General features: G+C 35.4%; 1 protein-coding gene across 3 annotated transcripts in view; it reads left to right on the top strand.

Annotated features, from left to right (window-relative positions):
- SLC12A2 (solute carrier family 12 member 2) overlaps window positions 1-24,421 on the top strand; it is a 122,359-nt gene that overhangs the window by 21,410 nt on the left and 76,528 nt on the right. For all 3 annotated transcript variants that reach the window (XM_037802299.1, XM_037802300.1, XM_037802301.1), the window contains exons 2-4: window positions 15,217-15,336; window positions 16,681-16,756; window positions 17,070-17,165. In XM_037802299.1, coding sequence (XP_037658227.1) covers window positions 15,217-15,336; window positions 16,681-16,756; window positions 17,070-17,165 — 292 coding nt within the window. The remainder of the gene's footprint in view (window positions 1-15,216; window positions 15,337-16,680; window positions 16,757-17,069; window positions 17,166-24,421) is intronic.

Consider the following 24,421-nt stretch of genomic DNA (forward strand, 5'->3'; position numbering starts at 1 on the left):
TTAAGCAATTAGTTTGTTGACATTAGCAAGCTGTGATACTTGAAGTGATCCCTAAATTATGCCATTTTTAGCATATTCTTTTGTAACTCAGTCTTGAATGGTTAGTAAAGAATATGATGGGTTAGGTAAAGGACTGTTTTTTTTTTTAACTGCAGTCAGCAGATCTGACTTGGTTCATTGTAAAGTCACATGGTATTACCATCCACTTTTATCTGAAACTTGAGTGTTGAGCTTTGCATTAATACCACTGGATATTAATAGAGCATTGTTAACCAGAGTGGATTGGATTCTTGTAAAATGAAACTTTGTTTAAAAGAATGGTCTGTATAGAAGAAGCATTACACTGAATATACCAGTCACCGACAGCATGGATAGGAAATGCTGGTAGCTTTGGGATGATATAATTGGCTAGTACTTGAAAAAATATGAAGCCTAGCTACTTTGGCATCTAAATTGAGATAGCTAAGTTTAAATGTCCACATTTTTAGTTGTTAAATTGGCTGTGTTTCATGCTATTAATTTAATACTTTGGTTTACTATAGTACTAAGTAGATGCTATTAAACTATATGAGAAGTTTTGATCTTCAAAGTATCTGTTGATACTTTAGTTCAAAAGTTTGTTAGAATTTAGATAGCACTTGGTGAACTTTAACATTTTTGAAGTATACTTCTGGGTTTATTTAAATCAATAAATAAGCTGCTTCTAAACAAAGCAGTAAATTCTTGTATATTAACAGTACCCTGAAATAAAGATCCCTACCCCTCTGGCTATCAGTTACAGTGACTTAATTTGCTTAAATAAAGCAGTGCCCAGAAGTTTTGCTTCTATTCAGACCACACAATCTAGTGTTAATCCTAGCTAGCCTTTCTGAAAACTGCATGCAATTTGCCACTAAAGGAAATGTTGAATGAAGGAACCTATCATTTATTAAGCATATTCTTAGTGCCAAAGATGTTCAAAAAGATTTCTAGTAGTGTGAACATTAATATTCAAAGCCACGTTCTTTGTGCTATACCATGTTTGTGTCCTGATGTCTTCTGGGTGGTACATTCTTTATAATCACTGTACAGGGCCATATGTCAACAATGTCACATTTCTATGTGGAGGCCAGTGTTTTTGTTTTTTTTTTTAATTGTTACAGAGATAGTCTTAAGCTCTTCCAATATCATGTTATAAGAATCTATTTAGTAGAGTCTAAATTAATGATATTTTATAGTACTTGCTTATATTCAATATCTGGTTTATTTAAACTTATAATATGACATGGGCAGTTGTAATCATAGATTTGTTTTTTATAATACTAGCCAAAATGTTTTGAACACTGTTAGGCAATATACTAATCATTTAGCACATTTTCTCACTTAATCTTGCAAAAATCCTTTTTTTATTATGGAATATAGAAAAGAGCATACAATATAAATGTATAGCTTAAATTATCAAGTGAACGCCTATGTAATCAACATCAAGATCAAGAAATACAACATTGGAAGCAGGCCAGAAATCCTATGTGCACCCATTTCTAATTACCCCTCTCCCCCCACAAAGTACCCACTGTTCTGACTTAATGGTTACCACTTCCATGGTTCTTGCGTCTTGTTTTGGTTTTTCTTCTCTTCTCTTTAATAGTTTTTTTTTTGTTTTGTTTTGTTTTTTTGTTTTTTTTTTGGTAGTCACCTTTATGTAATCCTGAGGATGATTAGTCTAGTTTCACTAGCTTTAAAGGTTTATAGAAATGGAATCATATGGTATATTTATCTGTCATCTTTTGCTCAATATTCTGTTTGTGATTCATTTACACTTTTTTATATTAATAGTTCATTTGTTTTCATTGCTATTTATCTTTCATTTATGAATATATCACAGTTATTTATTCTTCAGTTATGGGTGTTTGGTTCATTTCTAGTTTTTGGCAATTTCAAGCAGTGCTGATTGATAGGAATCTTTTTATACATGTATCATCATATAACTATTGTGTATGTTTACGGATATACCTAGGGTAGGATTGCTGGGTTAAAGGGGTATGCATATTTTCACCTTGAAAATTGAGAAAATAATGGTCAAACTTTTTTCTAAAGTTGTTTGCCAATTTATATTCCCATCAACAATGTATAAGACTTTTTATATTGTACACAATCATTTTCTCATTTCATCTTCTCAAACATGTTTTTTCAGTTCATCTTCTCGAACAATATACTTCATCCTCTCAAAACCTTAAAGAATGAGAAGGCACCAGCCATCTTCACAATGCATTACAGGCTGAGGGTACAGCAAGCATGAGGTCTCTCAGGAGAAAATATTTAAAAATCAGTATTTCTGCAAAACAGTATTATTTCAAATGAAATACTTTAGTTAGAAATCTTTGGAGTAATTTCCTAGCTTAAAGAATAGAAGCTTTGAGGAGTGATATTCTGGGATGTAAAAAACTTTAAAGAAAATTAAAAGAAATAGGAAAGTTGGGTATGATTGGAAAAATCTGGGATCTTCACTTCTAAAACATTCCTATCAATATTTATCTGTTCTTTAATCATGTCAAATTTTACTGTGCGATAATAAAAACATTGAGAACAAATCCAAAGAATTCTGTCTAGTTAATTTTATTTTTTTTTAATTTTTGTTATTAGAGAAGTTGTGGGTTTATAGAAGAATCATGACTAGAATACAGGATTCCCATAAACCACCTGCTTTGGTTTGGTAAAGCTGCTGGAATGCAGTATACCAGAAATGGAGTGGATTTTAACAATGGAGATTTATTAGCTTACAAATTTACAGTGTAAGGCTGTCAGAATGTCCCAATTAAGGCATCAACAGGACGATACCATCTCTGAAGACCAGTTACCAGCAAGCTTGAGCTCCTCTGTCAGATAGCAAGGCACATGGCCATGTCTGCCGGTCCTTCTCTCCTGGGTTTTGTTGCTTACAGCTTCTGGCCTCAGTGCTTTCCTCTCTCAGCTTCTGTGGGCGTGTCCTTGTCTTTCAGCTTCTCTGAGACTTTTCCTTGAGCTTCTCTTAATTTCATCTCTTAACTTCTGTGTCTCCTATCCTCTTATAAAGGACTCCAGTAAAAGGATTAAGACCCACCTTGAATGAGGTGGGTAACATCTCAATTGAAATAACCTAATCAAGTTTCCACCAACAGTAGGTGTGCACCCTCAGGAATGGTTTAAAAGAATAGGGCCCTGAATTGTGGAACATTTGTTATGATTTATGATAGCACATTTTAATAATTTCACTATTAATTAAAGTGCATGGTTTAAAGATTCACTGGGTAGTGTAGTTACTGGCTTATTTAAAACATTTTTCTTCTGTTACATATATACAATCTTAACATTTTCGTTTTTAATCATGTTCAGACATATGTATTTTTTTGGTGCTGTTAATTGTGTTCACACAATTGTGCTCCACTGCCACCATCATTACCAAAACATTTCCATCATTCCAAATAGGACCCTGTACATTTTAGGCTTTAGCTTCCCATTCTCTATCCCCACCCCTTAGTGTTGACAATTTGTATTCTAGATATTTGTCTTCTGTGTCATCTACCACATGATGTCTTCAAGGTTCATCCATGTTATTGCGTGTATCAGAACTTCATTCCTTTGAGTGGAATAATATTCCATTGCATGTATATGCCACATTATGTTTATCCATTCATCAGTTGATTGACACTTGGGTTGCTTCCATATTTTGGCAATTGTGAATAATGCCACTATTAGCATTGGTGTGCAAATATCTGTTCAAGTCCCTGCTTTCAGTTCTTTGGGTACATACTTAGTAGTGGGATTGCCAGGTCATGTGGTTGTTCTATACTTAGCTTTCTAAGGAACTACCAAACTGTCTTCCACAGCGGCTGCACCATTTTACATTGCCACAAGCAATGTAAGTATTCCTATTTCTTTATGTCTTCTCAAACACTTGTTATTTTACATTTTTTTTTTTTAATAGCAGCAATTCTGGTGGACATGAAATGGTGCCTCACTTGTTTGATTTTCATTTCCCTGATGGCAAATGATGTTGAGAATTTTTTCATGTGTTTTCTGGCCGTTTGTGTATCTTCTTTGGAGAGATGTCTGTTAAGTCTTTTGCCCATTTCTTAATTGGGTTGTCTTTTTGTTTTTAAGTTGAAGGATTTCTTTATATATTCTGGATATTATTCCTTTATCAGTATATGTGGTTTTCAAATATTTTCTCACATTATAGGTTGTCCTTTTACTTTCATGATAAAGTCCTTTGAGGAACAGAAGTTTTTAATTTTGATGAGGTCCCGTTTATTTATTTTTTGTTGTTGTTGCTTGTGCTTTGGGCATAAAATTTAAGAAACAATTGCCTAACTCAAGGGCCTGAAGATGCTTCCCTATATTTTCTTGTAGCAGTTTGATAGTTCTACCTGTTTTATTAAAGTTTTTGATCCATTTTGCGTTGATTTTTGTATATAGTGTAAGTTGGGGGGGCTTTTTTTTTTTTTTTTTTTTGGAAATGAACATCTAGTTTTCCCAACGTCATTTGTTGAGGTTACTGTTGTTTTCCAATTGAGTGGTCTTTGCCACCTTGTCAAAAATGAGATGACTAAAAATGTGAGGTTTGATAATCTGAGCTTTCAGTTCTATTCCATGGGTTTAGCCTGTTCATTTGCTAGCACCATGCCATTTTGATTACTGTGGCTTTCTAACAAGTTTTCAGATCAGAAAGAGTGAGTCCTCCAACTTCGTTCTTTTTCAAGGTGGTTTTAGCTATTCAGATTCCCTTCCCCTTCCATATGAATTTGATGTTTAGCTTTTCAATTTCTTTGAAGAAGGTTGTTGGAATTTTGAGTGGGATTGCATTGAATCTATATATTTCTTTGGGTAGTATTGACATCTTAATGATATTTAGTCTTCCAATCCATGAACACGGAATATCCTTCCATTTTTTTAAGTCTTCTTTAATTTCTTTTAGTGGTGTTTTGTAGTTTTCTGTGTACAAATCCATTACATTCTTGGTTAGATTTATTCTGAGTTGAAGACCACAAAAACTCAAATGAAGAATGCCCAGGGGGGTTTAAAGAGCAGATTGGAGCTGGAAGAAGAAAGATTCACTGAACTTGAAGACAAAATCCCTTGAGATGAGTCAGGCTGAGGAGCAGAAAGAAAAAAGAAATACTAAAAGTGAAAATAGCCTAAGACATTTTTGGGACACTGTCAAACACACAAATATACATATGGGATTCACAGAAGGTAAAGAAAGAAAGGGGCAGAAGAAATATTCAAAGAAATAATGACAGGGAACTTCCCAAACTTAGCAAAAGACATGAACTTGCACATCCAAGAAGCTCAGAGAACACCAAATGGGATAAACATGAAAAAAAATGCACCCCATCATATATTGACTACACTATCAAATGCAAAGGACAAAGAGAGAGCTGTGAAAGCTCAAGAGAAAAAGCAGCATAGTGGGGAGGGCAGTGAGTTTACCTGAAGAATTGGCTTAGAGAGGGGGGCTACATCTGAGCAACAAAAGAGGTTCTCTGGGGTGACACTTAGGCATAATTATAATTAGGCTTAGCTGCTTATTTGCAAGAGCAAGTTTCATAAGGGCAAGCCCCAAGATCAAGAGCTTGGGTTGTGAAATTGGTAGTCCTTAATGTTTGCAAGAATATCAGGAATTCCCCAGATAGGAAAGTTTAGTGTTTCCACATTTTCCCCCAGTCCCTCAAGGGGGCTTTGCAAATACATTTTTATTCCCTGTCCAAATACCTGTGGGATGTATCAGGGCCTCACACTAACCTGTACAAACCAACAAGATCTCACTCTCTATTCAGGGTCCATGTAATTGTGGTGTTCAAATAAACTGACTATACAAGTTAAATTAGATGGTGTATAGCTATATGTTTTAAGATAAATATCTTATCATATGTGATCCTCATATTAAGCCCTGTAAGTTCGTGTATTAATTTGAGAACTACTTTTTCGTTCTATAGGTGGCTAAGAGCAAATTTTGTTCCTTTAAATAAATAGAACTTTACACAGAAGCATGGATTCACAGTGGGTCAACAAAACAGCAGTAAGGTTTGATGGTGTTTATTTCAGAGAACCCAAAGGAGAAAGAAAGGAGAAGGGTCCCTAGTTTCGAGAAAGGAGCTTGACGGATGATAGCAGCTCACTGGCGAGGGTGTTGGTCCTTCCATACAGTGAAGGGTCAGAGCTTCTTGACAGGTGCAGTAGGAATGGTTGACTCGGCACTGAGTGCCGTATGGAGAGTCCCAAGAAAACTGCTGCTCTTGTTGATAGGGTCAGCTGGGTATGGCCTTGTTCTTGTTGAATACTGGCAAGGCATTGAAAAGCAGTCATTTAGGTATTAGGAATAAGTTTCCCACTAATTCTTTTGAAATTCATAGCTATAAACCTATCACATTTCAAGCTTGGCCCTGGCACTTAAATTTAAGTTGCTGTATTATTATCACATTTAGACAAGTGCTAAAAAGCTTCATCTGTTCTAGGTTGGTAGTCTAATTACAAGTTGATCTTTATTTAGAGAGCCTCAAGACTCTTAAGGGGATGGTACTTGTATTAGTCAGGGTTTTCTAGGGAAACAGAACCAACAGGAGATATGTGTAAATACAAGATTTTATTAAAGTGTCTCATAGAACTGTAGGGATGCATGAGTCCAAATTCTGTAAGGCAGAATGCACGAGTCCAAATTCCGTAGGGCAGGCAGCTAGCTGGCAACTTGGATGAATGTTTTTGATGAACTCCCCAGGAGAAGCTGGCTGACTGGCTGAAGAAGTGAAAGTTCCCTCTTCTCCTTTAAAAGTCTTCAACTGATTGAATTAAATCCAACTGATTGGATTCTCTCATTGCAGAAGACACTCCCTTAATTGATCATAGATGTAATCAGCCACAGATGCAATCAGTGACTGATGATTTAGTAAACCAGCCATCTGGTTTATTAACCAGCTGTGGAATGTCCTTGCAGTAATGGTTAGGCCAGTGCTTGCTTGACCAGACACCTGGGTACCATCACCTGGCCAAGTTGACATATAAATCCAGCCATCACAATACTAGAGGGCTTTTTCCAAGTTAGGTCTGTGGGTAAGGGCTAATAAGATAAGGAAACTGGTTCTGAGGGGATGTGAGTGGAAAAGAGGGATATTATTGAAAAGGCATGCAACTTTCCTTTAATTGACTTAAGCATTTAATGAGGCTGTTTTTTAGAGTACATAATGCCATGGATTTAAGTTAGAAGGCCTGCCTTTCATCTCTAGCTCTAGAAAAGTTAGAAAGTACCTAGATTGGTGCTTGGTAAAAGTGGTTAATAAATATTTTGTTGACTGAATGAGTGAAAGGGCATGATTCTAGATTATGCCTAGAAACTGCTTTTGCAAATGCAGAGGCTTCAAATAACAGAAGAACATCAGAAGTTACCTTAGGCCTTTTTTGTGTATTAGTTAAAGGACTTTAGTCTACCTGGAACCCATGTTGTGGAAGGCTTAAAGAGACCACCTTCACTATGGCATAGCTTTGTGCAATTTTTTTTTTTGTTGGTTTTCTTTTTTTTTTTTTAGAACACTGATAAAACAAAACAAAAACCCAGCCATTTCCCCTCCTCCCAAATTAAAAAAAAAAAAAAAAAAAAGTATGCAGGTAACATCTCCTTCGGTCCACTATGGCCCGAAATCACTGAGCAAAGACATTTTTGCCAAGCTGTTACCATTTTAACTGTAAAAACATTATAAACTTGTACTAAAAATGAATATATTGGCAATAACCTTTGATAGAAACGTGTTTTATTAGTATTTTCACTGAACTCAGAAGTTATACTGCTTAAACAGTCTTGATTTTTCTTTGCATGGTGATAAACACCTTTATCAACTTGCCCTGGGAAAGACATGCAGTCATAGCTCCTTTTGATAACTGTTTGTTCCTTTTCCGTGAGTGTTAACATCTTTGTCCAGTAATGTCTGTACCACCACATTGTATGCATCAGATGCAAATTTTGTGGACTTAGTAACTGGGATATCCAAAGAAAGAGAAGTAACTATGACATTTTAATGCAATGCATTTAAAAATGAGAAGTACATTGGTGTGCAGTTTTGAGCACTGATAAGGGTATGCACAAAAGACAATACTGCAGTCTGGGTTACAAAGTTAGTTAAAGCAATGTTAAGGTTTTTAGTTGTCGTCTTTTAAAAAGTTGGATAAAAATTTTTTCCTAAAGCTTGACTTTTGGTCAATATTTTAAAAAGAAATCTGGATTCACCATAGGTTGTCTAAAAAGACTGAAGGAAATTCTAGTGTTAGAGAAGAAACAATAACTTTATGTTTGAAGAATTTTTTTCACTGAGAAATCATCAATAAACCAAAGCAGTGTTTTATCAGCACTGTTTTCTCTTAGGTCAGTCAGAATTGAAATATAACCTTTGATATCTCACAGATAATTTAGATCTGTAAACCAAAGACCAGTTATTTTTAGATTGGAAAATGGAAAAAATATTGTAAGTTTCTAAGACATGCATATCTAGGAATAAATCTGAAATATATTTATGTATTTATATCGTAAAGCATTATAAAGGATTTTAATTAAGAATTTGCTGTATTTCTGGTCAAATACACTTTTTTTAAATTAAAGAAGTTGTAGATTTACAAATAAATCATGCGTAAAATACAGAGTCCCCATATGCCATACTACCCTATTGTTAACACTTGGCATTAGTGATACATTTGTTACAATTGATGAAAGAACATTTTAATAATTGTACTAACTATAGCCTGTGGTTTACATTAGGGCTTACTGTGTTGCACAGTCCTATTTTTGTATTTATTTTTATTTTTATTCTAGTAGCATATATACAACCTAAAATTTCCCCTGTAACCACATTCAAATATATAATGCAGTGCTGTTTATTACGTTCACAAAGTTGAGCTACCAACATCACCATCCATTACCAAAGCTTTTCCATCACACCAAAGAGAAACTCTGTACAATTTAATGCTTAAATTTTACAGGTATGTTTTTTTGACAATTAAGTGTTCACTGAAACCTTCAGGAATTAGAGACTAGACCAAAAAAGAAAAAACTCTCCGTTTTATTCAGAAAAAAGTTACTGTTGATAGCATGTTGACAATTTCTTTTCACCTTTGATAAGAATTAGAATAGTAAACATAATGAAACATTCAAGTGGCCAATGTAAAGTGGGCATATTTACATACAGTCTGAAACTCAGAGGTGAGGTCTGGTCTGGAAATGCACATGAGCCATCCCTTATGGCTTACGGCATGGAAATGGTGTTTAAAGCTATCGGTATGGTGAGATGACATCAAAAGAAACCATAGAATGAGAAAAGGAGAAGGATCTGGGACCAGCCTTGAGGGACTCTGCCATTTAATTGCTAGGCAGAAGAGGCTGAGAGTATGTGGTATTTCAAGAAATGTTTCAAGTACCAAATGACGCCTGAAGTGAGACAGGGACTGAAAAATGTCCATTAGATTTGGCAGCAGACAGGTAATGGGATGTCTTGCCAAGACTCTTTGGTGTTTTGGTGAGGCAAAGCCAGATTGGTGCACATTGAAGAATGCTACACCATCTTATTTTTTTTTTTTTTTTTTTTTAACAGCAGTGTTAGGTTTACAGAAAAATCATGCATAAAGTACACAGTTTTCATGAAACCCCCTTCACACACAGTTTTCCCTGTTATTAACGTTTTGCGTTAGTGTGGTATTTTTGTTACAATTGATGAAACACTATTATAATTATGCTATTAACATTAGCCCCCGTATACATTAGGGTTCACTCTTTTTGTTGTACAGTTCTGTGGGTTTTTGTGTGTGTGGTAACTTATATACAAACAATTTCCCTTTTTATCCCTTTCCAAATATACAATTCAGTAGTGTTAATTATGTACACAAAGTTGTGCCTGTCACCATCATCCATTGCCAAATCTTTTCCATCACCCCAAACAGAATTTGTACCAATTAAACATTGACTGTCTGTTCCCCTTTCCCACCTGGCCTTTGGTAACCTGTATTTTGGTTTCTGACTTTATGAGTTTGCATATTCTGCTTATTTCAAAAGAGTGAGATCATACAATATTTGTTCTTTTGTGTCTGGCTTATTTCACTCAACATGATATCTTCAAGGTTCATCCATGTCTAGCATGCATCAGAACTTCATTCCTTCTTACAGCTGATTAATATTCCATCATATATGAATACCACATTTTGTTTATCCATTCTTCAGTTGATGGACACTTGTTTTGCTTCCATCTTCTGGCAATTACGAATAATGCCACTATGAATAGCAGTATGCAAATATCTGTTCAAGTTCCTGCTTTCAGTTCTTTTGGGTATATACCTAGAAGTGGAATTGCCAGGTCATGGTAATTCTATACTTAATTTTCTGAGGAAGCACTGAACTTTTTTCTACAGTGGCTGCACCAATTTACATTCCCACCAAAAATGGACAAATTCTTATTTCTCCATGTCATTTCTAACACTTATTTTCTGTTTGTTTGTTTTTTAACAGTAACCATTCTAATGGGTATGAGATAGTATCTCATTGTGGTTTTGATTTGTGTTTCCCTGATGGCTAATGCCATTGAGCATATTTTCATGTATTTATTGGCCGTATGTATATCTTCTTAGGAAAACTTTTTATTCAAGTCTTTTTCCCTGTGCTGTATTATTCTTTCAGCAAGCTTGGCTTGGGAAGGGGACAGTAAAAAGTTAACCATGGTTTAAAAAGAGAATGGTCAAGTTAAAAGGGAGATTTGAATATACAAAGGAGGGAAGAGGTTATCCATAGCATAAAAATTCTCTTTTTCTCTGTGCTCTGCAAAGAAATAATGACCATCAAGACTAGAGTTCCCTTTCATTCTTGTATTTTCTCTATCATCAGAAAAATGTTCAACTCCCCATGGTTTTTGTTTTGTTTTCTATAAGTTTCTCTTTGCATTAGCTTCACCCTAGCTCTTTATTCCTGGCCCCTCTCCTGAGTTCCATTCATAAATTTTTAACTGCCTGATAGAACTTTTCAATTAATTGTCTCATGGCTCCTCAAATTTAGCATGTCCAAATGAATTAGTCATTTCCTTTTGAAACTGAATGTAATTTATTGGTACCCTTATTTCTTTCATTAAGGAATCCTTCCAGCTAATGAGGGTCTAACTATCTGGCTCTTCCATTCTTTCCTGTCTCTTCCTGTCTCACCCATTCTACTCTGACCCCTACCCTTAATCCCTGCTTGGGGATTAGTATGGAAAACAGTTTGAAACCCCCCAAAAATCCATCATTTCTGGGAAAATAGCTTTCAAAAATCTTTCAAAAATTAACATTCTGACTCTGTAAGATTTCACCAAATAAACCCAAATTAATTTGGTCTGCCTCATTTAATGTGGTATTATCCATAAAATTGTTTATTATGCTATTATTTACTACCTTTTATCCATCAGTTCCATTAGTATGGAAGACAGTTTAAAAACCGCCACAAATCCATCATGTCTGGGAAAATGGCAAATAGATTGAATATTTCATTGTGTCAGTATAATTTATAGTTTGTAATTGCACATTGTAATTTTCCCCGATTATAAAGGTTTTGTACAGTTTTTCTTTTGGTCAAAATGCCATACCAACAACTTCCTTATTTCCCTGAAACTAATGTATTTAAAGAAACAAAAAATCAAAGAAACCAAAAATTTAGTTTCTTGGCACTTCAGGAAATTAATACAGTTATAAGCCCAATTTCATTATATTAAATCTATTTCTTGAACTAATAAATTTAATAAGAAGTACTTACTGATTTTAATTTCTGCATTGCATTTTAAATGTTAGTAACTAAAACATTTTTTTAAGATAACGGAAGATAAATTTTTCATTTTGTGTGGAACCATATTTATTTTAAAATACTACCTCATACACAGTGGGAAATCTTAACTTTGTTTTCTGAACATAGTTGTTCATAGTATGGTATAAATTAGCATAATAATTGTTGCAAGCTCTTCAGCTTTGAGGTGGAATTCTGATAAACACCCACAGCATGAATTTTAGAATACCTACATGCTGCTTCTGCATTGGCTTAAAAGACACCCACATCAATACTTAGTCTTAGAAACAATAGTTATTAGGTAGACAGATCTTTAGTGTTCTTTTATTAGAGATAGGAAAAGAGATTTTTTTTTTTGGTTTATAGTATAGATACTATATTTTCATATAATACTTGGAAGTTATATAATATTTTAAAGTCTTCCTTTATAAATCAACAGATGAGTACTAAATATCCTAGAGTGAAAACTATTGAACTTCTGTCTACTTGAAAGTTAATTGAATTAACAGGCACACATTTTTGTTCTAGCATTGAATAATTAAACAGTTTTATCACTGACTTCTATTAGGAGTAATTTTTTTTATTATTATTATTTGGTATTGTCATTGACTCTCTGTTATCTGGAACAGATCTAACAGTGGAAGTAAATCTAAAGTGAGTTGCTTTTATGATTGAGCAACATAGGCTCCTGGTCAGATTTATTTTTATTTTATATATATAAAGTTTAATGGTTACTAGTTTTCATGTTATGCCAGATTATAAGCAAGGAGAAGGAATGGTGATAGGCACATTCACCAAAATGAGGACTGACAGTCTGTAGCCTGATCAAAAGGAAGAGCTGAGAAAAATTTCCAGAAGTAGACCCTTCAAAAAATTATAGTACGACCCAGAAATTCTGTTTCCAAGACAAGTGAAAATATATGTCCACACTAAAACTTGTACACAAATATTCATAGTAGCATTATTCATAATAACCAAAAAGTGGAAACAGCCCAAATATCCGTCAACTGTTGAAAGGTTGATGAAAATTCTTGACAAGGAAAAGAAAATGATACAGGCTACACTGATAAATGTTACAACGTGGATGAACTTTGAAAACAGTATGCTAAATAAAAGAAGGCAAACACAAAGGTTTCATATAGTATTATTCCATTTATATGAAATGTCCGTAATAGGCAAATCAGTAAGGACAGAAAGTTGATTAGTGATTGTCAAGGATAGGAGAAAAGGGAGGAGGCTAATGGGTGCCAAGTTTCTTTTGGTGGTGATATAAATGTTCTAAATTTAATTGTGATGGTTGTATAATTTGAGGGTATACTAAAAATCATTAAATTATAAACCTTAAATGAGTGAATTGTGTGGTATGTGGATTACATCTCAATAAATATGTTAAAGAACAGTATAATACAGGGATAATTTTAAATTTTTTTATGGTGTTGGTTAGTGCTATATACTGTAGGATTTATAGTACAGTATAATAATCACTGATACAGTAGATGAAACTGGGTTGTAAGGGAGATTATTAAAATTTGTTTCTTAGGGTCTTTAGAAAAAGATTTGTACACTATCAGAAGCAGTTAACATTAAAGTTCATGTTTTAATTCTTAGTGATCTTAGAATGACTCATTTTCTAAATATTTCACATTGCTGCGGTTGTAGCTATTTTTGTTCATGCAAGCATGGGGATTAATTTAAAATTTGATTTTTTTTCTCTTAATAAAATCATTAGAAAGCCTAGGTAAAATAATTTTCAAAAACTATCCTTAAATTAATGCTTCTGGCTTATAATGTTTTTTTGTTGCTCCAAAATCTAAGAATTAGCAGTAGTTAGTAACACTGTGAATATGGAATCTAAGGTTGATAGCATTTTGAAGAAGCATATAGCAAAATTACATTAAATAGAATTAAATGAGTCTACTAGCTAATAGTTGTTGACCAGGGAGAAAATGGCAAGTTTGGATTATTTGTACATTTTGCTCTGTGGTAACACAGAGCTCGGAGCCCATTTCTGTGAAAAGAAAATTATGTACTCAGAATTCACTAAAGGATGTAGATCACTGAGAACAGTTTTTAAAAAGTACTATAGGAAAAAATATATAAAATAAAAAGACAAAAAGTACTGTAGGAAATCTGTACCACAATTTTCAGGATTAGATGATGATTAATTTGGTAATATCTGCATCTAAGGAAAGAATATTTGAAATATAGCTACATTTTGTTCCCTGCTATTAGATATGGGTAAAGGAAGAACCCTGAGGATAGTGTTAGAGACATGATTCTAGATCTAAAAACATCTTCTGTCACCTCCAGTTATACCCCCACCCCACTCCCACTCTGATCTGTTTAAGGCACTTTGCTTGTTTGGGAATATGTCATATGCCTTGGGTTTGTTGGGACAGAACAAAGGTTGAAAATCACTAGGAGAGAGAAAGTGAAGGTGGAGAACGAAATATATAGAATCACACATGATTTACATGATGCGTTTTCACAGCTAGTGTTTCCTTATTTTTTTTTATAAAACTAGTGTTTCCCGCTTAGATTTTTAAGTTTCAGTTGTTGCGGAGGTCGAGTTGTAATTGGATCCAAGTCATTGTAATTTAAAGGCACCTCAGAAATTATTGATATTGCCTTCTTACTCAGGGAGTTGGTGGTTGGGTTATAGAATGAGTCTGGATTCGCAAACTGTTTCCTTTCTTTCAGGCCTGCCAAACATCAATCTTAACCCTGCATGGAATTTAGAAACAGATTTCTTATGAGGTTAGGTGCATTTCTACTCACTTTGGATCCCTGCCAGTAGATCCAGCCAGAAACAAACTGAACTTGGAATGATACAGCTGCATCAGAAAAAAATTACAGAGGAAAGAATTAAGAGCACTGAATGAATGAATGAATGCAGTTAAGGGGCAAGTAGAGGAGGGAAGAGTTATGAATGAATCTGGGGATCAGTGGGAACCCTGCTTTCATAGACTATAATGGAAAACTGTGTTCTTTTGGTGATCAAGGGGAGTTTTAAATTATTAATGCTGAAATATCATGTGGGAAAGGTTGGTAAATAGGCAATGTGAAATCGTGGCTGGAAAGTAGGTAAGATCTAAATTGACTGACCTAGCTGGCTTATACTTAAGAAACAGTATTCATTGTGTTCTTCTGACACCACAAGGGTGTAATTAAAATTTGAAATTTTGAAAATGTGTTTATTGTCATGATGAGATTTTGATTTTAAAAATCTCAATAATGAAAGTTTCCTTCCACTTTATTACTTTACATTTTTCCCAACTAAAATATTCAAAAACTCTTGATTCTTAGAAATCTTTATTGTATTTGCCTAAATATAGGTAAGTATATTTAGTTATGTTTGTTTTAATCAGGTGATCTTAAATTGTAAATAATTCTTGAGCATAATTCTCATTTCCTTTTATAACCAGGAACCTTTTGAGGATGGCTTTGCAAACGGGGAAGAAAGCACTCCAACTAGAGACGCTGTGGTTACATATACTGCAGAAAGTAAAGGAGTTGTAAAATTTGGCTGGATCAAGGGTGTATTAGTAAGTATATATAGATCTAATTTTACAGGTATGGTTTTTTATTTATTATAAAATCTTCCTTAATATTCTTATTAGTTCGCAAGAGAACATTTCTTTCCCTTTTTTAACTGTCTTACCTGAGTGCTGTGGAAGACCAAATTAACAGCTTGTACCTCCTTTTCTTTTAGATACCAAATTCAGTAATGGAAACATAGTATATTTATTAATTTAACCAAATTACACTTGATTATCTCTATTTTTTATTACCTCTTGTGAATCTCACATTGATACTTTTCAGATATTAAGTATGAAGCTATTAAATTGATAGGAGCATCAAAATCAAGAGAGCTGATCAAGGAAGAGATCTGAAATGTACCTGCTTCCTTTCCTGCTACCCCATTATCTTTTGAAGAGAAGTATCTAGAAGTTAACAGAAAACAGAATAAAGGAGAAATCTTTATTTCTTAAGTGTTGAGTTCACTTCGGTAGACATGTTTAGATGATTAAAGTACAGATTTACTGGTTTTTCTGGTTTGAATATATGCTAAGGATCTGACTAAAGTAGATAGGCTAAATTGACCTCTCATTGGGACCTTGGAACCCTTAATTGGGCTTGTGTTGGCATTTGGGAGAAGAAAGAGAAGAATCTCAGTTTTAGTAATAATTTTATTGCCTGATCAATGAGGGTGAATGTGACACTCCAGATAGTATTTTTTGCCTGTTGCTAGATTTTAAGTAGAAAACTGTGTTCTATATATAAGCATGATAAATGAAAATAAAAACAAATTGGGAAGCTGTCTCACAGATACTTTAGATTTTTTAGAAATGTGTGAACAATTGGCATTTTGTGTCAACAGATTATGTAATACTTAAATTTGCTGTAGAAATTATATATCAAATGAGAATGTTATAAAGGAATATGCAAAAATTAAACTCATTTGCATTGATAAGGGAGAACATGAAATAGATTACATTTTTTTTAGGGCTGAAGTCATAAAATATCTCTTGTATCTTTCTGTTCTGGTTGCTTCTGCTGCCTCAAATAATTGTGATGAGCACATTTTAATTTCCTTTTTGTCTTTTTAGCTACCTGGAGACATATACCCACATTCACACATGTGAATTATACTTACACTAGCTCACATTTAAGTTCTCATTTGTCTTTATGTTATAGCTCAAATTTAAGCTCACATTAAGCTTTTTAAAAAATTGTTAAAGCAAAGGTTAGGGTTAGGAAATAGATTTAAAATATTTCTGAAGTTTTAAATGTAGTGTTATCCTACTTTGGGCTCGGTTAGCATTTACCACTCTTATATTTGGTCACTTTTTTTCGTCTGTGACTTGACCTTTTTTATTTCCTCCTAGGTACGCTGCATGTTAAACATTTGGGGTGTGATGCTCTTCATTAGGTTGTCATGGATTGTGGGTCAAGCTGGAATAGGTAAGTGAAGTTACATACTACTTGACTCATTTGAGAATAATGAATAAGCCAAATAGTTGTGCGCATGTCTAGCCTCTCAACTTCATAAAATTCAGATAATTGGAGTTATTCTGAATTGTATTCTTCTTTTGTATCATATTGTTATCTTAGTATTACATTTTTCATTCTCATTTGATTTTATAAAATGGGATCAGAATAAAATGATTTGTAAGTTACTATGTAAATTTGGTATGCACAGAACAACCAGTTCTAGATATAGCAGCTTTAAATAGGAGTATAAATATTCTTAACCTGTTTGCCTTTTTCCCTAAAGGTCTGTCAGTTCTTGTAATAATGATGGCCACTGTTGTGACAACTATCACAGGATTGTCTACTTCAGCAATAGCTACGAATGGATTTGTAAGAGGAGGTAAATTTGGTTGGATTGCTGTGATTAGACAAATTGAGATTTAAATCTTATTTCTAGTTATTTTTTTTACCTTACTGGAAGCAACATATCAGGTACATGTAGGCAAGAAAGTCACTACTGAATACTTTCAAACTAGTACATTTGAATATAAAATTTTATATTGACTGATACACCGTGTGTGTGTATGTCTGTGCGTGTGTGCGTGTGCGTGTGTGCGCGCGCGCGCGCTTTACTGGGTCTACTGAGCTGCTCCTTGTTGCCCCCTCACAGGCTTCACTCCTGGGACCAGTAACATGCTTTCTAAATTTGTTCCAGCATTGCACATGTAACCTTATGTGCCTTTGGTTAACCCTATTTTACATTAAGGGAAACTGAGGCTAGGAGAGGCAGAATACTTTTTCCACAGTTTAGCAACTTGTGTGAGTTATACCTGAGAATCTATATTCATGCTTCCAACTCTAGCTTTGTTCGGTGGGTACCCTGAGGCTTCTTTTCATTGAGTCCACAAGGTCTGCCTTGTGAAACTTAACTCTTCCCAGGGAGAGCACCCAGGAGACCAGGAGAATGGCCCATGAGAGCAAGAAGAAAAGAATTCTATTTTCCAGATCAAAACTAATCAATCAGCTGGAATGAAGGAAAGATTCCTGGAAAAAGGAGAAAAATGTCTGCTGACCTCTGCAAATTTACCATAGCATATCAACTGAGAAAATTATCAACTGTTGCATCTGCCCCAACTATTTTGAAGATCCCTATTGGCCATTATACAAATATAGTTTCTGCTTTATCTGTGCCGGCTATTTGGAGACTGACAGACTTAGATTAAGTTTTTCACTTTTCCCATTGTTTTCATATCCCTCAGGCACCAGAGGATCCATATTGCTATGGTGCTGGGAAAGCTAGTGGCCCTTATCTGTATGATTATAACTGCTAACATGAATCACTGCTGAAATTTTGTCTATAAGTCGGGATTCATCTGTGTTGCATATGAGAGGTGGCTATGTCCAAGAGTTAATTAGACAATATGGAGAGGTTCATCTTTGCTTCTTATCTATTGCGCATGCTTCATTTCTGTTTGCCACTATTGGAAATGGAGTTGGGATGAGAAATGAGATAGTATGTTAGGTGTTTGCCTGGGACCAGTGTCTTAGAATCTAGATTGTGAGCGTAATGGGGGATGAGGCATAAAGACACTGGTAGTATGAACTCTGGACTGTTTTTCCATACAAATCCAAACTTTTAGAAGTATGGATTTTCCTAGATTGTGATCTATAGCCATTTTATTTTTCAATACTATTGATAGTTTTCATATAGGCATACCTCAGAGATATTGCGGGTTTGGTTCCAGGTCACCACAATAAAGCAAGTCACATGAATTTTTTGGTTTCCCAATACATATAAAAGTTACATTTGCACTATACCTGTACTAAAGTATGCAGTAGCATTATATCTTAAAAAAAGTATGCATACCTGTGCCAGTTTGAATGTATTGTGTCCCCCAAACGCCATTATCTTTGATTTAATCTTGTGTAGGCAGACGTTATCAGTGTTGATTAGATTTCTTTTGAGTGTTTCTTTGGAGATGTGCCCCACCCAGCTGTGGGTGATGACTCTAATTGGATAATTTCCATGGAGTGTTGGCCTTCCCATTGGGTGGGCCTTGATCAGTGGAGCCATATAAATGAGCTGACGGGCAGAGGGAACTCAGTGCAGCTGTGAGTCACATTTTGAAGAGGAGCTACAGCCAAGAGGGACACTTTGAAGAAAGCACAGGAGCTGCAGACAAGAGACAGTTTGAAAACAGCCATTGAAGGCAGACTCTTGCTCTAGAGAAGCTGAGAGAGGACAAATATCCCAAGTGCAACTAAGAGTGACATTTTTGAGGAACTGCAGCCTAGAGAGGAACGTCCTGGGAGAAAGCCATTTTTTTTTTTTTTTAAATTCGGTTTTATTGAAATACATTCAGACACCATACAGTCATCCATGGTATACAATCAGCTGTCCACAGTATGATCACATAGTTATGCGTTCATCACCACAATCTATCTCTGAACATTTTCCTTACATCAGAAAGAACCAGAACAGAATAAAAAATAAAAGTGAAAAAAGAACACCCAAACCATCCCCCCCATCCCACCCCATTTGTCCTTTAGTTTTTATCCCCATTTTTCTACTCCTCCATACACTAGATAAAGGGGGTGTGATCCACAAGGTCTTCACAATCACACTGTCACCCCTTGTAATCTACATTATTATATAATCATCTTAAGTAGTCCAGACTGCTGGGTTGGAGTTTGGTAGTTTCAGGTATTTACTTCTAGCTATTCCAGTACATAAAAACCTAGGAGGTGTTATCTATATAGTGCATAAGAACGTCCACCAGAGTGACCTCTCGACTCCATTTGAAATCTCTCAGCCACTGAAACTATTTTGTCTCATTTTGCATCCCCCTTTTGGTCAAGAAGATACTCTCAATCCCACAATGCTGGGTCCAGATGCATCCCCGGGAGTCATATTCTGCATTGCCAGGGAGATTTACACCCCTGGGAGTCGGGTCCCACATGGGGGGAGGGCACTGAGTTCACCTGCTGAGGTGGCTCAGTTAGAGAGAGAGAGGGCCACATCTGAGCAACAAAGAGGTACTCAGGGGAGACTCTTAGGCACAATTATATGCAAGTTTAGCCTCTCCTTTGCAGTAACGAGCTTCATAAGGGCAAGTCCCACGATTGAGGGCTCAGTACATCAAACTGCCAGTCCCAATGTTTGTGACAACATCAACACCAGTCCAGGTGAGGAAGTCCACCACTTCCGCACCTTTCCCCAGATCCTCGGGGCTGGGGGAGGGGAGGGGAGGCTGTAAATATATTTTTTATTATCTGCCCAAATTACTATGGGATGTATCACTGTTTCACTCCAGCCTATACTAACCTACCGTATCTCACTTGCTATTCAAAGTTCCATGCAATTGTGATGTTTGAACAAACCAACTGTAGAGTTCTACCATTTGGAAAATTTAGATCCTGTACCAAATAGACGTCTCTTCCCTTGGTCTCATATGGAAGTTGAAGTTTTAAAACACAGTCAGTTTCGACCCTTACCCTTTGGCCCGGTTTGCCCTGGTCTTAATCAGACCTGCTTCATTCATATCACTAATTGAAGTCTGGGCTCTTTTTCAGCTTTTTTTTTTTTAACAGTGGCTGTATGCACTAATACTGACATTCATATCTGCCAAGCTCTAGCTCTGAGTTTCAGGTGTCTCAGAGATACTCATTGTTCTAGATACCAATCAGGTTATACACTAAGGGATCAACATCTCAAAGTTTAGAGATAGGCATTACAATTCAGGGATAGAGTTAACTGCTGTAAGAGCTTACAATCTAAGGACTATTACAATAATTATGTCCACGTTAGGCTATGTTCTAAGATTCAATGCTGAGTTTACGCATTGTAGTTAGTCCATATTGGTGAGGCATTAAAGTGTTTGCCTTTATTTCTGGTGTACTTCACCAGAACTTTGGAGCAGACGCCAGCCACGTGCCTTCCCAGCTAACAGGTTTTCCAGACATCGTTGGCCATCCTCCAGTGAAGGTACCCAATTGCTGATGTGTTACCTTTGACACTTTATGGCCTTAAGACTGTAACTGTGTAACCAAATAAACACCCTTTTATAAAAGCCAATCCATTTCTGGTGTTTTGCATCCCAGCAGCATTAGCAAACTAGAACAATATCTTAATTAAAAAAATATTTTATTGCTAACCTGTATCTGAGCCTTTTGTATTAAAATGATGCTGGTAGACTTGCTCAACACAGGATTGCCACAAACCTTCAATCTGTAAAAAACACAAAATCTGCCAAGCACAGCTAAAAGCAAAGCATAATAAAATGAGGTATGCCTGTGCATATATAATCACAAATACATCTATCTCAGAGACTTTATGTCCTGTCTTCTGCCCTGGGATACCAGGGAAGTATGAGAATATGGAACCCATGATCTATCCCAACAAATTATCATATACTATAGTTTTTGCCCAATTTTTGAGTGACAGACTTAAAAAGATAGTGTGTCTACAAAGAAAGAACATATTGGGGGAAGGGGGAACATTGGATGATACAATTTAGAATTCTTCTATTATCATCAGGTTGTTAATAACAATGAGAAATAGTTTTGCTCAAATATTGAAATCTGTAAAAGAAAAATGACAGTCATTAATATAAAAAAATGGCCAAATACTTAATATAAAGCTTTGCTAGAAGGCATTTGTTTTTCACTTCTCAATTGGTAACTTTTGGAGACTTGGCTGAATTTTTATAAAATATAAATGATCTGAATTATCTGCAGTGAGTGTTTCCTGAGATTCTTTTATGAATTTAGGCCCCTTCTGTCTCCTCTGTCTCTTTCTTATGGACTTGGCACCCCACTAACAGGATTTATTTTGGAATCATGAAAAAAAATAAACAGCTCATGCACTTGGGAGAAAGTAGATACCAATATAAAACTGTTGAGATTACATTGCACCCTGTACTCATCATTCTAAATTGAAAGTATCAGTATGACCCATGGATTTTATCCCTAAAATACATGATTCTTAGCGCTCTCCACTAAAATAACCTGTAACAAATGATCAGCATAGCAGTAATGAGCACTGCTAGTGCCCACCTTGTGTATTTCCATTCACAGGAACCAGGGAACCTTGGATTGATTGAGTGTCCATGTCCAGGCAGGAAATGTACTAGACGAGCTTAGACATCTTTTCACATTTGAAAGCAAGAAGGGGGGTTGGGGGATGGGGGGTGGCAAAAACTGCTAGTTTCATTCCACAAGGATCCAGGAACCAATTATGAAAAAGCTAACACTGGCCAAAATTTGGATAATTTGAACACCAATAATAACGATGATAATTTATTTGGATGAGAAGATTATATATGATAAGAATCCATGAGTTCACAATTAACCAAAATCTCAATTTTGTACCTTTGAAGAATGCCAGGGAACCTAACTTACTATGACAATTGATAATAAGGGTAAAGAATCTAGCATTGAATCAAACTTACCTGACTGGAAGTTTCCCTACCTGAACTCAAGATAACCAATACGTGGATAAAAGATTTGTTCTTTAGATAATTATTCTACATGAAAAATAAAGAAGGAAAGAGAGTTAGAATATCACAGCTTTGTAAACTCTTCACTCAATAAGAGACTAAAGAAGAGAAATTACTCAGTAGAAGACCAAAGAAGAAAATACCTTCAAAGTATTGTTTTCTAGCAAATTGAATCTGGATCACATCAAGCCATGTATCTCCATCTCCAAGAAGCATTTTATGAAGCATGCAGGGGAGAGAGGAACTTGTTCAATAACACCTTTGGGTGACAGCAACAAATTCCAGGCTGTGGGAATCACTATGGAATAAGGAATCCTTCAACAAAAATGTTCAAGTAGCAAAAAAAAGATGGATAGGAAGTTATGTTTTAAAACAAATTATGAATTTATGAAAAATTTATGAGATTCAATATATATGTGTAAGTTTTTTTTCCTATTCTTATTTAATTCCCCAAGGCTACAACTGTAAAATGCTTCAGGATTGAACCAAGAATAACTGGATTTGATCTCCCCCAGCCCAACAACTGAGGATTTGATATTTTTTTTTTTATTTTGAAGTAAATTCAAAGTTACGGGAACAGTTGCAAAAACAATACTAACCCCATACAAAGAATTCCATCATACCCTGGCCCCCCTCCCCCAATAGCTCAATCCACCAACTTTAACATACTGTCACATTGCTATTTCTTTCCCTCCCTATCTATCATCCATCATCTATTGCTCTGTCTTCTAAACATATGAGAGCTAGCTGCACACATCCTTGAACATACACTATAATTCATGTATACACTTCCCATGGTCAAGAACATTCTTTTGTGCAATCCCATTAAGCGCAGCTACGAAGTCTAAGAAACTCAACGATACAAAGCTTACATTCTATATTTCCTTTACCTTATGTCTCAACTGTATCCCTTTGAGCCACCTGACCTCTATCTTCCAATCCCATCCAAGTTCATCCTTGGCATTCAAATGTCATCTATTTAGACTGCCTTTTTTTTCAGTTGTGGAAACATATATACCACCTAAATCTTCCCATTCCACCCCCTCCCTAGCCTTCCATTAGTGGGATTAATCACATTTAGAATGTTGTAATGCTCTTTCCCACCATCCATTACTAGAAATTTCCCTTCACCTCAAACAGCAGCTCCACACTCATTTCTTAACTCCCCATTGCCCCTTCCCCCGTTTCTCTTAACCCAAACTCTACATTTCATCTCTATGGTTATATTCTCTGATAATTTCTTTGTGTTTGCTGTGGGGGTTAAAATTAACCTCTTAAATCTGTATCAGTCTTTTTTTTTTTTGAGACCACCTTCACTTCAATAGGACACATAAGCTATGTTCCTATACTCCTCCATTCCCCCACCTTTATATAGTTGTCTAAAATTACATATTTTACACTGAGTTCAAAACCACTGATTTGTCATTAGAGTTCATGTAATTTATATCATGTAGGAAGTAAATAGTAGAGTTACAGTTCAAAAATTATTGACTTCTATTTGTATTCCATTGTGGTTGGAGAATGTGCTTTGAGTATATTCAATTTTTTTTTTTTTTTTTTTTTTTTAATTTCTTGAGGCTTGTTTTATGTCCCAGCTTATGGTCCCTTCTGGAGAAAGATCCATGATCACTAGAGAAAAATGAGTGTCCTGGTGCTTTGGGATGTAAGGTACTATATATGTCTGTTAAAATTCTCTATATCTTTCTCCTTTCTTTGTTTCTCTGTCGGTAGGGCTCCCTTTAGAATCTGAAGTAGGGCAGGTCTTTTATTGGCAAAGTCTCTCAGCATTTGTTTGTCTGTGAAAAATTTAAGCTCTCCCTCAAATTTGAAGGAGAGTTTTGCTAGATAAAGTATTCTTGGTTGGAAGTTTTTCTCTCTCAGAATTTTAAATATGTCATGCCACTGCCTTCTTGCCTCCATGGTGGCCGCTGAGTAGTCACAACTTAGTCTTATGTTGTTTCCTTTGTATGTGGTGAATTGCTTTTCTCTTGCTGCTTTCAGAACTTGGTCCTTCTCTTTAGTATTTGAGAGTCTGATCAGAATATGTCTTGGGGTGGGTTTATTTGGATTTATTCTATTTGGAGTTCGCTGGGCATTTATGCTTTGTGTATTTATATTGTGTATAAGGTTGGGGAAGTTTTCCCCAACAATTTCTTTG

Source organism: Choloepus didactylus, chromosome 13 (genome assembly GCF_015220235.1).
Source record: "Choloepus didactylus isolate mChoDid1 chromosome 13, mChoDid1.pri, whole genome shotgun sequence".
In the NCBI taxonomy this organism is placed as follows: Eukaryota; Metazoa; Chordata; class Mammalia; order Pilosa; family Megalonychidae; genus Choloepus; species Choloepus didactylus.